General features: G+C 40.3%; 1 protein-coding gene across 9 annotated transcripts in view; it reads left to right on the top strand.

Annotated features, from left to right (window-relative positions):
* Window positions 1–15,687, top strand: part of LOC108132631 (heparan sulfate 2-O-sulfotransferase pipe) — a 37,410-nt gene that overhangs the window by 9,711 nt on the left and 12,012 nt on the right. For 7 of the 9 annotated variants that reach the window (XM_070279707.1, XM_070279709.1, XM_017252103.3 and 4 more), the window contains exons 2-3: window positions 7,366–7,532; window positions 12,485–12,543. In XM_070279707.1, the coding sequence (XP_070135808.1) occupies window positions 7,366–7,532; window positions 12,485–12,543 (226 nt within the window). Of the gene's footprint in view, window positions 1–7,365; window positions 7,533–12,484; window positions 12,544–13,492; window positions 14,059–14,107; window positions 14,551–14,999; window positions 15,566–15,687 lie in introns of those variants that run through there. The other 2 variants (XM_017252099.3, XM_017252100.3) reach the window with 2 other exon arrangements.

Below are 15,687 nucleotides of genomic sequence, written 5' to 3'. Positions count from 1 at the left end.
AGCCCCACAATTCAAAACTATTCGATAAAACGTTTGGCAAATATTACTCCAACTTTGAACAAAAATAGCTGTCACTTTTGTGAGTTACTTTCCATTCAATTTTTGCCATCACGTTTACTTCATTTTTTTTGGCCAAGAAAATTTTGAAAACAAAAGAGCAAATTGTCTTGCCCCTGATAATGATGAAGGCGATAATCATGACGATGATGTTGGCCAAGATTGACACTTTTATTCAACGACCATGACTGTGACTAAGACTTTTAGCCGCAGATGGATTGGCACGGATGTATCTAGCTATAAGCTATCCACCTATAGATGCAATACTTTCAAAAAAATATTATTTTAATAAAAGAAGTAGCCATCTTTAAATTATTTCAACCATAAATCTTAAAACTTCTTTATGTTTTGACATTTGACAGTTGCATTTATGGATGCCTGACTGTATCTTCGCATCTACATGTCTATTAGTATCTGCATCTGTATCGAGAAACGCAAAAACAATTTGTCGTGTTGGGCGCGGGGAGTGGCAGATTTGTAGATTTGCAACGGAGCGTTGCAGTTGCACGTTCCTTGAAAACGCCGCACAATTTGCAATTGAAAGTTTAGTTTTTTTTCTGCCTTTTTTTTTACACAGTAACCACAGTTAGCTATTTGATCGAAAAGAAGACTTTCCCAGCGCAGAATGTTGTGTCCGGTTCGGATTGAAGTTGATGTTTTATATTTTTCCGATTTTTTTTCCCCCACTTTTTTATGGGATCACGTTCTATTTGAGACGTGAATTATTTGCAACAAGCCAGCTGATGGAGCGAAAGAGAGGGAGATTCAGGCCAGGAAAGAGATGGGTCTACCGCACATTCAACTCCATTTTCAAGTGCGTGTTAAGCGCCACTTTTGGCCATAAGATATTCGATATTCAAGGCGTGAAATGCCTCCGAAAAGGCTTGCATAGTATATATTTTTTTCCTGGCAGCATCTCTAGGCGGTTGTTTAATCGTTTTGTTATTTTGTTGCTGATTATTATTTTGCGGCTGATGAACACTTTGGCTGGCAAAGTCATTAACTTTTATTTTGGCCCACACCACGTTATATTATATTACTCTTGAGCGTGCTGGAGAAGATTACAATAATTTCCAGCAAGTCGACGTTTTGGGCTTAATTGTATGTGGATTTTGAGGTTGCACTAAACTAATGACTGTCTAACATGGAAAAGTGGAGAAAACATAAGGCCTTTTAGCTTTAAGAACCCACTATTTAAATGTATTTATGTGTAGAATGCATAACTCGGTGAAATAAATCAAACTTTCACCAAAATCAGTTTCAAAAATCCATTAAAGTCCAGACAAATTTACTAGACCCTCGGCTGCCTGTTTAAACATGGTCTAAAAGCAATTTTGTTGACCCAACTTGTTTTTTTATTTTTTGCGCTCCCTTCGCTTGTTTACTTAAAATTTATCACAATTACTTTACCACATAAAACGCAATGAAAAACGACAAAAACTGCTTTTTTTGATGAGTTTTTAAATGCTGACAGAGTCTTGTTATTAGAGTAAACAAACCACAAAAAATAACGCAATAAAAGAGCAGTGGAAAATGCAAAATAAAAGATGAGGAATAATCGTAAAATATAGTTCAAAAATGGCATAACATTTGTGAAATTAAAATAAACACAATTCCAATCTAGGGATGGTTTTTTTTTTTTAACTTTTTTTTCATTTTTTTGTTTATCCATTGTTGTTGCTGTGGCTTCAATTAAATCATATGGCAAGCTTTGGTGGCTTTTTCATGCAACAGAAAATTGTTGATGTTGTTGCTACTTATACAATGCTGTGGCGCCTCCCCCTGCTTGGAGGAACGTGCAAAAACAAAATCAAAAACCAAAAACTAAAACCCAAAAAAAAAAATACTGAAAACTAAAAACTGAAAAGAAAAACAATTGCATAAAAAATTCACATGCCTCGAATCGTTCGCTAGCTCGTCTCGCCGAAGATTATACAACTTTCTAATCAAAATATTATTTTATTATTATTATTACTCATGGTCTGACTTTGTTTCGACTCTTCACTTTGCTTCACTTTTCGTCGGGGGCTTCGTCACTAAATTCAATTGCTCAATTGGCCCAATCAGCCGAAACTAAAAAGTTTGTTTCTCCAATTTTCTTCGGTTACATTTTGGATATACCAGTACCGTTTCCGGTACGCACTTTTCGTCTCAGTTTCTGTCCGAAAAAGCCAAAGATGTGGGTCACTTTGCCTCCATCAGGCTGCCAAGTAAACCGAAATCCATCGAGTGGGGCACGTAGAACGTTTTAATTACAACTGGCCTAGTTCGCCTCCGAGCCGAGATTTCGACTCTTTTGGGCCGGCTCCTACCTGATTTGTATCTATAGGCTATATGCTGGCCCCTGTCATGGAAACCAGCTATCAGATTGGAGTTAATAGTTTAATTGGGAGTGAGCCTGGGGAATTGCTCACGGACTTCTGGGCCAAGCCCCGAGGGAAATGTGATGAAATGCTTGGAGATAAATCACTTGTTTAGGGTGGAAAATTTGCGTCTTAAATTTTGAAACATAAGCTTTAAATTAAATCAAAGCAAAGCTACTAAATAAAGACAGAAAACAGTTTTTATTGATAAAATATTACGTATAGTCCAAAATAATCATCAAATACCATCAAAACAAATCACCACAAATATCTTATAAGCTTTCTAAGCCCTACTTTATTTGGATAACTTTAAATCAAAGTCTTAAAAAATAGTTCTCATACTTATCTTCCCATCTTGGGCAAAACAGCAACCTTTGAACTCAAATCACGCCAACCTAATTAGTTCTAACCACAAATAAAGATAAACCTCCCAGAAATCCCAGAAAACACACTGCTTCCGCTTACAGATATAATCCCAGAAAACATCTTTAATTGTTTTTTTTTGGGATAACCTCGAGTAGGCCTAACGGAACCGCTCAGTTTGAGGTTAAAAGTATGACCCAAGCGACCTCATTGCACCTCTCTATGCGCTTCTCACACACTTTTCCTCCGACCTTACACAACCATTTCGGGAGGCCTCATTAACTGACCTCAGTTGACAATTTTAATGGGTCTTGGAGCCGGAGACCCACGAAAATTGCCTAATGAAGTGCTCATGGATTGCGAATGCCAGCCAAGAGTCAAGCGAAAGGTTCCCCCGGAAAAAAATGTCTATAATGGCGGACAGAAACTCAGAGGCAAAAAGTTTGTTGAACTTCTGTTACGCCAAAGAAGTAAAAAATGCTGCTGAAAAAATTCAATTTCTTTGCATATTAAATCAGCCAAATCATCGTGACCCGGGGCCAAACTAGTTATAAAAAGATCTACCGCCAAGCCGATGGGTTATGTCATGGTCCGGCCAGGCGTTTCCCTCCAAAACGCTAATGTGCCTCAAAGAATATTCGTACAAAGTCAGGGCCAACATTTCTGTCCAGGTTCTTGTGGGCCCATCTATGAATTCATAATTCTTTCAACCCGTTTGGCCACTTCTAATACCAATATTTAGCCCGGGGGGCAAATCTGGGTTCAAACACCTTTCAAAAACTTGCCTAATGCGTGTGTAGTATTGATTGGATCGGAGTGTGTATCTATGGCTCCCAAAACGCGATTCGGTTTTTTCATCTTCGCGGCGGCTGCGAATCCCCAACAAACCGAAAAACGGACTCATTGCGAAAGAAATCTTCATGTCTCGAACAATTTGTTGCGCCTGCTCTGCAAGTCAACCAAGCTGGAGCTGCTGCTGGTGGTGGAGCTGGAGCTGGAGTTGCCTCATTGTATATCACTGAAGTATATTTTTGAGATGTTACCTACAGTCCAACTTCCCTAACCCAAACCACAAGCTCTTAATCAAAACACAGACACACACAAACCTAGACTTTGGGTGGTAGGTTCGAAAGGTATCTTTAACTAAAGGTTGTATTTAAAATATCTGTAATACTAACAAAAAATCTTTTCAACATTTTTATTAAATCCATAGTTTTAATCACAAGTTAATATTGCAATAAAACTCCTTTTAGATACTTGTTTTCTTTTGAAAGATACATTGACTTTTCATAGTAGGACTGTTTGATTGCCCATTTCGCAATCTTCATTTCTAATGCCTTGGAAACTATTTGCAATTTTGTTGGCTGCTCGACGTTTTACAGTTTGATTAGCTGGAAAATTTGCCATCATTTAATTAAATTATGTTTGCAGTTGGTAGTTACTAGTAGTTGGTTGTTGGGTGCTTACGTGTATGGGCAGCCAAATGACAATGAACGGAAATGGCGAGCAATTTGCATGCAACGGCAGCTGACTTATTCCGTTTCCATCTCTTTCCGTCACCCTCCCGCCATCTCTTTCTATCTCTTGCCATGAAGTGAAAGGTGCGGTCTGTTGGCCAACAAAAGCTGACGGATAAACGGAAAGCATCTTGGCCATTGAACTTTCCGTTCTAAGGTAACTTCTTGGTGATTCTGCAATTTCTCCGCACCAAGATGGTAATTGAATTCACCGAAGAATTTCTTGATATGCATGAATCGTATGAATAATCTAAGGTTTAATCATCTATCGTATCTCTTAGTGTGACTAAGGGAGCTTACCCGTAGAAATTTAAGAGCTATGATGCTTGAAGGAGAACTTCTTTGAATATTTATTCAAATTTATTTAAAGTAAAAGCTCTTAAAAATATATCTGAATATGCAAAACTATTCTTTAAAAATTCTTGTTGGCCAAAAACAAACTTAATCCCATAAAAATCTATAACTCTCCGCTCCATTTGACTCATTACCAACATGCACGCACATATTTCAATCATCTTGATGAAGTTGCAGCCAACTGTGCCACTGTGGAAAGCGAGCTTCTAGCCATTACTCTTGGGCAGCCACGCCCAACAACGCCTCCACATGGGGGCAAGGGAAATAGAATTCGTATCGCATACATAGAGTAACAGACCCAGAGCCCCAAAAAAAAAAAAAAGCGCTAACGAACCAAGTGTGGCCGAGGTCCTGGGCTTTGGGTCCCTAATGGCCTGCACATGTGCTACGTGGCAGCAAACGAACTGCAGTTGGATCCGAAATATTACCCCTTAACCCTCAAATCCCCAGAAACACGCCCTCGTTCCGACCAACAAAAAATGTCCAAAAGAAATCGACGCAGTCACGTAAAATTATTTTAATAATCACATAACTTTCGGCATTTACACGCCAGGCGTTCCAATGGGAGTAGCATTCCCACCAAACAAAATGTCAATAAATTTCGTACTTTTTGTTTGAGCTGACCAACAACAACAAAACTACAAAAACAATATATATTTTTGTATATGTACATACATATATACAACAAAGTTGAGATATGCAGAAGAAAAAGTAGAAGTTTTGGCGGCCAGAGCGCTTAAGTGGGATTTGCGGGGCACTTTAGTGTCAACTTTAACAATAAGTTGAGTGAGGCAGAACAGAAAAAATTCTAGCCAGAGACACAAACTTTTGGCGGCCACTGTGGGCTAATGAAATGAAGCCTCCTTCGCCCCCAAAACAAGCAAAAAAAATAAAATGGCAACATATACCATATACTTAGGAACTTGAGCTGATTTCACACAGCAGGTGACCGCTCTAAGACTACCAAGGATACCACACAGTTTTTAGCTATCAATTGCATCTGTCTATCCGGCAGATACATTTCACTAAAGTCAAGCCGGCTTGGACACTGGCTGGATTTTTCCAAGACTCCCTCGGGTCTCTTTGAAATTCTGCCCAGCTGAGCAGCTCCGGTGCAGTCGTTTGAAATAAATTACTCTGTGCACCTGATGACAAACTGAACAAGACCCCGCCGTCTAAACTCTGGTCCAAAAGGAGCCAAAGGGGAGATTCCTCCCTGTCATTATGCACTTTTCGGAGAGTTTCTTTTAAAATCCGGGAGTCTACAAAAAATATTTCAAATTTAAAGTTCGAAAAACTGAGACTTATTAATCTTAACATGAGGTTAGAACTCAAGAAGAAGGCTTTGAAGACGCGGTTTTTGAAATAATTGTTTCTTGAGCTATATACGCGTATGTAATCTAGACAGCCATGAAGGCTTAATTATTAATTTATTTATTTTCAATATCTTTTCCTAAAAAGGGTATTTAAATATTCTTCTACTATCTCTGAATCTATTTGTATTCCCCACTATGGCCGCATTTATTGTCATTATTATTTTGATACCGCCTTTTTTTGCTGCAATTTTTCTGTTGTTGTCTGCACAGTTTTCCTGCTATCAGACCCTAGATTTATGCCAACAAAAACAAACAATAAAAAATATATATTCGCCCTTTTTATTTTTTATTTGCTGCTTTTAATTTTGTTTCTTTCTTGTGCTGTCCAGTTGCAAGCAGCGGACAGCTGCATTAAAAAAGTTGCCAAAGAAAACAGTTTGCATTGCAATTTTTACTTGATTTTATTTTTCATCTCTCTTTCTTTCTTTCTATTTTCTTGCTTTGTTTTGTTATCAACGTTGAGGAAAAATAAAAAAAAAATAATAATTTGAAAATAAAATAAAAAAATAAATAGTTATATACATTGTTTGTATGTATATTAGGACTGGTGGATCCACAAAAGGTTGTCCGGTCTGTTGCAACTCGGTTAAGTCCACCCAACTTGCAACATCCAACTGGGTCATTGTTGTCCGTCCTGGCTTGCCGACTTGAGCAGACGTAATGCCAAATCTGGCTGCCCCAAAATTCAATTTTATACAAAAACATGCAGAAAGGAAAACAATCGAAAGTCCTATTGACTCTGGATTATATAACACAAAACCCAAATAAAATATAAACTGTAACTTGGGGGTATTTCAAAGTGATTAAAAATTGAAGAGTATAAAAGGTATTTAAAAGATATAAAACTTGGTTATATATAAAGTATACTGGAAAGTATACTACACCTGACAGATAGAACATGTAGCTTTCCCCCCCAAAAACTCATCCTTTATTAATTTTAACTTTTTTATAATTTCTTTGACTCTGACTTCCCTCTGCCGATTTTTTGCCTTTGTTGTTTCATTTTGTTTCCGCTCCGGCTTGGCAGAACTCAATTAAATTCTGTCACAACGCACACCATGCAGTCGCAAGTCGCAGGTCCTTTGGCCCCGGGACATATTTTTTATCCTTTGGGAAGAAAGGCTCCTCCCTTTGCTGTTTGTGACAGCAATTCGAAGTGTAAATGAAATAATAGCTGCTAAAAACCAATTTGGCGTAAATTATAAAAGCTTAATGGCCATTATGAATTGTAGGAGTATATAGTATAGCTGGTAGTGTATATCCCCCGACCATTTTTATTGAGCTGTCATGGCACCTTTGACTAACAATTTGTTCACTTTTGTTTCCCTTTTTCAGGTCGGTGGAGCTGATAGCCCTGCTGGCTATTTCGTGCACCTTTTTCCTGTTCATGCACACGAATAAGCTGAACAGCCGCCTCAAGGAGATGGAGGTGAAGCTGCAGCCCTCGGAGTTCTCGGCCCTGGGTATTACCGGCAATCACATCAGTGGACACGATGCTGGCAGTAAGTAACTCCCTCGGATGTATCTCATCTTAAGTGCATATCTAACGCATCGCATCTCACCTCATTTCCATCTCAAGACAATGGCCACAAGGTCGGATTGTGGGCCAGAATTTCTGCTCGATTGCATTCGCACTGCGTTGCGTATCGGAAAAAACATCATTTAATACAGGAAGTTAGGCAAAGAACAAACAACTTGGGGGTTATCTAGGAAAACTATCTAAAAAACTAAGCAATAAACACCTTAGAGAAAGTCAAATATCCTAAATGGCTAATTTACAGATTTTACAAGTATCTCCAGAAGATATAAAAAAAATATACCGAAAAATTCAGTTCAACTCACTCTACCCAAACCCAAGTAGTACCATGTTTGAAAGCTCGTTACGCCCAATTGATTTTTAATTACCACATTGACCCGGACCTCAAGCCACACTCTAACCAAAAAAAAAACTACAAAAAAGAACTGGCAGAGAGACCTTTGTTAAAATTTTCCGGCGGCGTTTGCCATAAATTAGTTGATCGTTTTAAGCTAAATTAGTGCACATTGCTTTTTGCATGAATAAATTATGGAATAATGCAGAGAAGGAGTCCAACAAGTAAATATATATGGGCTTTCAGTTTCGTGTGCATTTGGAATAGCACTAATAAACTGGCAAATTAAAATCAACATAATATATGGTCGATGCATCCATAGATTGTAGCTGCAACTTGCAACAAATATGCGCAGCCACTTTTTAATTACAATATGCATGTGTTTACATATTAAACGCATAAATAGACAGAGAGAGTTGCGCTTTTTTTTTATTTTTGCAATATTTTAGTGCATTAATAAATTATTTAGAGGCGACAGGTCCGCGGGGGCAAAGGTTAGCGGGCCTTCGCCGCGTGACTGGGAATTTAACCTTTTGACATTGCGTTAAGCGGAATTTTGTTTTTGTGGCCGAGCTAAATAATTCAGCATATTGATTGTAAAATTATTAATTCAATTAGCAAGTATAGATAATGGCAAAAAGCCTGAAAAAGGAAATCTGGGATTAATTGGCGTGGCAGTTGAAACCGTTGAAATTTATGAAATCTTTTCTGTGGTGCAGGAAAGTCTGGCAAAAAGAATATTTAAATAAATAGTTCAACATTAATTTGGTAAATATTTCAAGTAAGATTTATCCTTACTTATTGCTTACTTTGAAACTTGTTCCGTTTTCCCTATGCGGCTTTCGAAATACTTCCATTAAGATCACATTACCATAGACCACAACAGCCATCACTTGACACCTTTCGCTTCATAAAAATATTTGTCGAATATAGTACTCCGGATTCCAGTAGAAACCAAACCGAAAAACCGAACCGCACTTCAAGTGCACAAACAATGAGGTTTTCGCTGAAAAGAGCATAATTGCTGGCAAACGTATAAAGAGCGCTTTTAGAGCGTCACTTGAGGTTCTGCCTGCCACTCGATCGGCATCAGGCCACAGCCCCCTAATTAGGCCGCACTTCACTCCAACTAACTAACTAACTAATAACGCTATTATTAGGCAACTAGGCAGGTACGGTACGGAAAAAAATCCAAATCCAAAACCGAAATCAAATCAAAACTCTCTGGAAATGCAAGACCCTAATTTCCATGCCGGAAGTTTTGCGGGTTGCTCTCGGTCCGTGCAATTCCACTTGCAAATTAGGCAAAAGTTGCCCCAACAGCACCGCCAGCTGCACCAACTGATCTCCACAATGGGTGGCAAGACAAATGGACGGGGGAAAATGTGAGTTGTTTTGGGGGGCAACTGAAGAAGGAAAACAGAAGACTTCACGCCTAACTGCGGTGATTGCCAAACAACAACAGCAGTCAGCTGACGGGAAAAATGGGTAAAAAATCTGATAGTTTTGGATTTAAACTTAAAGTTAAATACCCTGAAAAATAAGCAATTTTTTTTTAGATAAGAAGACCAATATATTTAAAAAATTATTGATAGAATTTTAAAAGTTTATAAATATTTAATTATCAGTTTTTTTTTTTTTGGTTTCTTAACATTATTTGTATCTCAAAGTCTATTTAATTTTCCCATTATTCCGGATAATTAAAACACCTTTGGCGAGAGTATAGAAAGGCGTAAATTCCATAGTTCAAGTCGATCTTCCACTGTACTGTTAGTGACGATAATAATAATGATGATGATGTTGCTGGGGAAGTGGATAAAGCCGGGGCAGATGCAACATAGCAGCCAAGTGCACTTGTGGGTTATGTTTGTTGCACAGCTGGTGGCATCTTCATTGTTGCTTTTGTTGCATTTGCGTCTGCGCACGCGTCAATTGCCGACAGTTACAAATTGTCCCCGGTTAGCCCCTCTCCAAGGCAAACCGGGCTAATGGCCAAAAAAATAACAAAAATATTTTAGGAAAGCCAGAAAAAAAAAACACCAAGAAACAAAAAGAAAACGAACGTCTCGTGACGTTGATGGAGTTTTTCTTTTGGGCCAGAAGACAAAACGAAATAAACAGTGTGAGATGCAGAAAAAGGTTTACCTTCAGACACTCGTTCATCCATTCATAAATATTTCATTTAATTGACTCACACGACTTGGGGGTCGAGTGCGAGATAAAGATACGAATATGACGACGTACTCAACATGCTCGTTTAAGCCACAATGATGATGATGGCACCGTTTGTCGGTTTTTTTTTTGTGTGTATGTCTGGCTTTTTTTGTATATTTTTTTTATATATACATATACTTGTTCATACAGCCGGCAACATTGAACTTGACTTAAGTTAATTAACGGTGCTGAACGTTGCAAGTCAAGTTGGCTGCTTGGCGGTTGCTTAATTTCGTGGTCTAATGAGCAAATGGAAAAACTCATGGTAAAAGCTTTAAGGCAGAGATTCTTCATCTTCTTTTTAGGAAAGGTAGAGGAAAAGAGGTAAATTAATAAAATTAAAAGATACTTGTAAGTGACAAACCTTAAAGAACCTTTCAACACACCATCTACCGCCAGTCATTGTTTTTCATGTTAAGCTGAAACCCACAATTGTCTGCCCCTTTAACAAAAACTTCTACGAAAATCTTAGAAAAAATATAGTAGAGCCAACTTTGCCCCTGGCTAAAATGCATTGCAAACCAGTTCTTTACACTGACTACCGCACAAGGCAGCTTTATTTTCAATTAGACATTCGCCCAGACACGAACTAACCCATAAAAAAGCAGCCACAGCCACACCAGCACCTACGATGCTAGTTGGCCAAAATAAGTGCTCTTGGCCGGAGCTGGAAAATGCAGGCAAGCAAGCAATTTGTGTTAGCGAAGGCGGATAATTTTGGAGTCAGATCTTGAGATACGGAGTGATAGAGAGATTGCGAATCGAAACATTAAATTAACACAATTAACTGGCTTTTGGGTGGGATTGGCCAGTAGAACTGAGACTTTGGATAGAACAATTGTAGCTAGAAGAGCGGAACTGGTTGGGTAATAAGGAAATAATAGCAATGGCACGACTTTTATTTGTCTGATGAACTAGATAATAGAAACTATGGATTATTTCCTAACTTAGTTAGGAAACTATAAATAAAAGTTAGGGCAGGAAGGTTACCCACAAACTGTATTAAAAACCCTTTATTTGAAAACCTCCTTTGATCTACCATAAAATATGGACTCCACCCCGCCACTGAATGAACTCTCCCATGTATAAATACCTCATATTCAATAAACTGCGACACCTGGTATGTGGTTCACCTTCGCCGGCAATTGAAGTGGCCAATAACCGGAGCTAGGCCAAGATTGAAGGTTGCATTAGAACAGTAGAGAAAATCGCTTTTGGGGCCAAATCCAAAACAGGGCAAACAAGTGCACAAGAGCTGCAGGCGACAACTGCATTGGGATGTGACCCAATTTTTGGAAACCACACAAACGAAAGCAAAAAAGTACAAAAACCCGAAATCCGAGAAAGATTCAGGCTGTAAAAAGTGTCAAATAAAAGGAGAGCCGGGCTGGCAGCCTGGCAGGCTTCTATTTTAAGGTCTCAACCGCAAAATGTATTTCACTCTCGGTTCAGTGACTTTGTTGCCGGTGGTTTTAGGCCAAAACTGGATGAAACCAGTTGGTCCAACACTTTCATTCACATTTTCCAGCGAAACTGCCCAATTGACCAAATACAACGGATCTGGTTTAAAGGCAATTGGACTGGATATATGGACTTGCGTCTCAGACTTCCTTGTTCGGGTTCGGGTTAGCTTGGTTCGGTGCGAATTATGAAATGCTTGGCCATAAAATTCAAACGAACGAAACGTATCGAGACCAAAGCGACCGACCCACACCGCACCTGAAAATCAAGATGTTTTCCGCATCTCTCTGTCCACGTGATCAATGGCAGTCATTTACCACATTATGTCTTAAATTGTACAGACTCCAAGTCAGTGTGAGGAGGACAAATGTCTGACATCAGCATTTTAATTGCCAGCGAAATGGACATGCGAAAACCACCATTTGCATGCGTTTTCGATTGCGTTTACTTCTTGGCGGGAAAGAAATGGAGGGAAACCTTTCAAAATCCGCCGAGGATGATCCCTATCGTATCCGAAGTGAGCCGGAAAAGTGAAAGGAGTCATCATGATGAGCTTGCATATTTATTGCACTCGTCTTTATTTATTTATCATAGCTGTATAAATGGCTCCGACTCCGACACAGACACAGACTGAAGCCCAAAATTCGACTTTGGCTTAGGCCTCCTCCTCCTCGTCTTCCAATTCAAATATTGCATAAACACTTTTTGGGCTCAAGTGGAAAGTAAAAGTATTCGGCCAGCTTCCTTTTTTGGCATCACTTTTTGAGGTCATCAAATATATCATTATAATTGGGGTCGAGATGATAACTGATATTATCTCACTAATCATGGCAATAATCGTGAGGATTTTTGAAACAAGTGTATCAAGGTTTCTGGCATAATAATAAAATATTTGCATAATTTTTCAGAACACGACGATATCAATACCCTGCATGGCACTTATCAGTACCTGAAGAGCACTGGCCAGGTGAGTTTGTTTTTTATGAATGTCTTTTTATTTGCATTTTGCCATCTCGCCGTAAACATTGTTGCATACATTATTGGTGGCTCATATAGCTGGAAACGTAAGAAAGCATCGACGAAAGCCCATTACAGCAGCCGACATGTGGAAAGGTGGCTTTAGCTCCTTGGTGTTTGATATTGCATACTGCCTGCCCCAAAATACTACGATCACCCACCCATTCGCTGCCTCGCTCTCTACTTGCGCCCTACCTCTATGTCGCACTCATTGTGTCCAAGGCATGTCTTGTCATCAGTATCTGTAGCATCTGCCCCACCCGAGATCTCATACACATACAACACAAACAACACCACACCAACCACAAACCACACTAGAATTATGCAGTTTAGATAACCAGCCATCTGGTAGCCTATTAGCTATTCCTATTCCTATTCTATATCTATTCCTGTGCCGACTTTGATCAGGCCTCTCTCTGAAACTATCCTATAACACTAACCAAACTACGAAAATTACACTTCGACTCTGTCCTGAAACTTAGTCAGCGTTAGCCAGCTAGTTAGTTGCGACATAGAAGCGATAGAAAATCGATTTATAAAGATTAAATAGTAAAGGTAAGTGGTCGCTATGGGGAGGATTAATATTTATGCCCCCACATACCCAGCTGCGAAACATTTGCGAAATATTTTTTAGATGATGGGATGGAGGATGGCTCCAGGTGCCTTGTCTGTTGCTTCACAAAAAAAACGAAAAACGTTCAAGTAAAACCGCTTAAAGTCTATTTTTATCAAACTCTGTGTGTTGTCCTACTTGTGTCTTGACTCGTTTATGTTCGTGTGCCTCTGTGTTTGTGCTCCCAACTCCACGCAGGAAAAAGTAACTAAAAAACCAAACGAACCTGCAACCCGAAAACTGAAAACTACTCCAACAAGCACTCCCAACTTTTGCAATCCGGCAGCTTACACACCTGACCACCGGCGATCTGAACAACACGAGACGCGCCCAACTGGATACCATATTCTTCAATCGGGTCACCAAGACCGGCAGCGAAAAGATGATGGAATTGCTCAAGATTCTGGGGAAACGCAACGACTTCGTCGCCCGCCGCGATGCCGAGGGATTATACGAAGTAGTAATCATGGACCCGGTCTACGCCAAAAACTTCATCCACTCCGATATATTGAATGAGACGAAAGCCAATACCTACACGAAGCACGTGGCTTTCATAGACTTCACTGCCCTGGACGAGCCCTGGCCCATATACATAAACCTGGTGCGGGATCCGATCGAGAGGCTGGTCAGCTGGTTCTACTACGCCCGCGCTCCTTGGTACTGGGCCGAGCGGAGGGAGACCTTTGGGGATGCCGTCAAAATGCCCGACATAAACTGGCTGAAGAAGGACTTCAACCGGTGCATTGAGGAACACGATCCGGAGTGTGTCTACGAGCAGATGGAAATGGGAAACCTGGGGGACCATCGACGACAGTCACTCTTCTTCTGTGGGCAACGGATGGATATCTGCATGTGAGTAGCCGACAATCCCAGTGAAACCCACCCAACACACCATCTGCAGGCCCTTCAACTCCCACGAGGCCATGCAACGGGCCAAAAAGAATGTGGAGGAGCGCTACGCGGTGGTCGGCACATGGGAGGATACCAACACCACTCTGACGGTGCTGGAGGGCTACATCCCACGGTTCTTTGCCGGAGCCAAGGACGAGTATTACAAGATGCGGGACGAAATAGGAGAGGTTAACAAAAACCAGTTTCGGCCCTCTCTAAGCGACAGGGCGAGAGCTGTCCTTAGCAAAAACCTCACCCGGGAAATAGAGTTGTATCAGTTCATCAGACACCGGCTGTACAAGCAGTATATAGCGCTCCACTTGGAGACACATCCCAAGTTGAGGGATAATTAAAAAAAAGTAATAAAGTGTGCAGATTTAATAGGGACTTCTCGACAATGGGAAGTCAGTATATAGACTTGATCAATGGCTTTCTTTAGGCCAAGCCTTCGGGATTTTCCAAGATTTTTCAAAATTCTGGGGCCTTGTTCTGGGGCCTTGTTCTGGGGCCTTGTTCTGGGAATCAGCAATGATTTCTAAACTTTTTTTGACTCATATGAAAAGATTTTACTAAAAATAGTTAAGGTAAGTGGGCGTTACTGTGGATACATGTTTGTGCCGGGATCAACTTTACGAAATTTCTGTGCAAGATGCCTTACTTGTTGCTTCGCGAACAATTTTTAAGTTAAGCCGCTTAACTTTTAATTCTTAAATCTTCGTTTGTTAAAGCCTGTGTGTTGTATTAGTTGTGTCTTGACTCGTTTATGTTCCTGTGTCTCTGTGTTTGTGCCACCAATTGCACTCAGAAAAAAAGCACAGCAATTTAGCACAACGAAACCTGCACCCTGAAAGCTTAAAACTACTCCGACTGTCAAAAAAGAAACAACTTTTCCAATCCGGCAGCTTAAGTACCTGACTGCCGCCGATCTGAACAACACCGCCCGGGCCCAATTGGATACCATATTCTTCAATCGGGTAGCCAAAGTTGGCAGTGAGAAGATGATGGAATTGCTGAAAATTCTGGCAGTGCGAAATAACTTCGAAGCCCGCCGTGATGTCGAGGGATTCTACGAAGTAGTCCTCATGAGTCGCGACGAGTCGAAACAGTTTATCCACAGCGATGTATTGAATGCTACGACAGCTAATAGTTACACGAAGCATGTGGCGTTTATAGACTTTAGTGCCCTGAACGAGCCCTGGCCCATTTACATAAACCTGGTGAGGGACCCGGTCGAGAGGCTGGTGAGTTGGTTCTACTACAGGCGCGCTCCTTGGCACTGGGCCGAAAGGTACGAGGCCTTTGGCGACGCCATCAAAATGCCTTCCATCCCGTGGCTCAAGAAGGACTTCAACAGCTGCATTGAGGAGCACGATCCTGAGTGTGTCTACGAGCAGATGGAGTTGGGAAACATGGGCGACCATCGACGGCAGTCGCTCTTCTTTTGTGGCCAATGGAAGCAGGAGTGCAAGTGAGTAGATGAGCTGGATGCGAAGTGGATAGGGATGAAGTCATCCAAAAAATTGGTTTTGGATAGAGAGAAATTTCTTTTGAAGATTTCTTGCTCTACAAAGTGACATTCATAACAAAACC

Source organism: Drosophila bipectinata, chromosome 3L (assembly GCF_030179905.1).
Source record: "Drosophila bipectinata strain 14024-0381.07 chromosome 3L, DbipHiC1v2, whole genome shotgun sequence".
NCBI classification, from domain to species: Eukaryota; Metazoa; Arthropoda; class Insecta; order Diptera; family Drosophilidae; genus Drosophila; species Drosophila bipectinata.
Note: the sequence above shows the minus strand (reverse complement) of the source record. Positions and strands in the feature narration are given on the sequence as shown.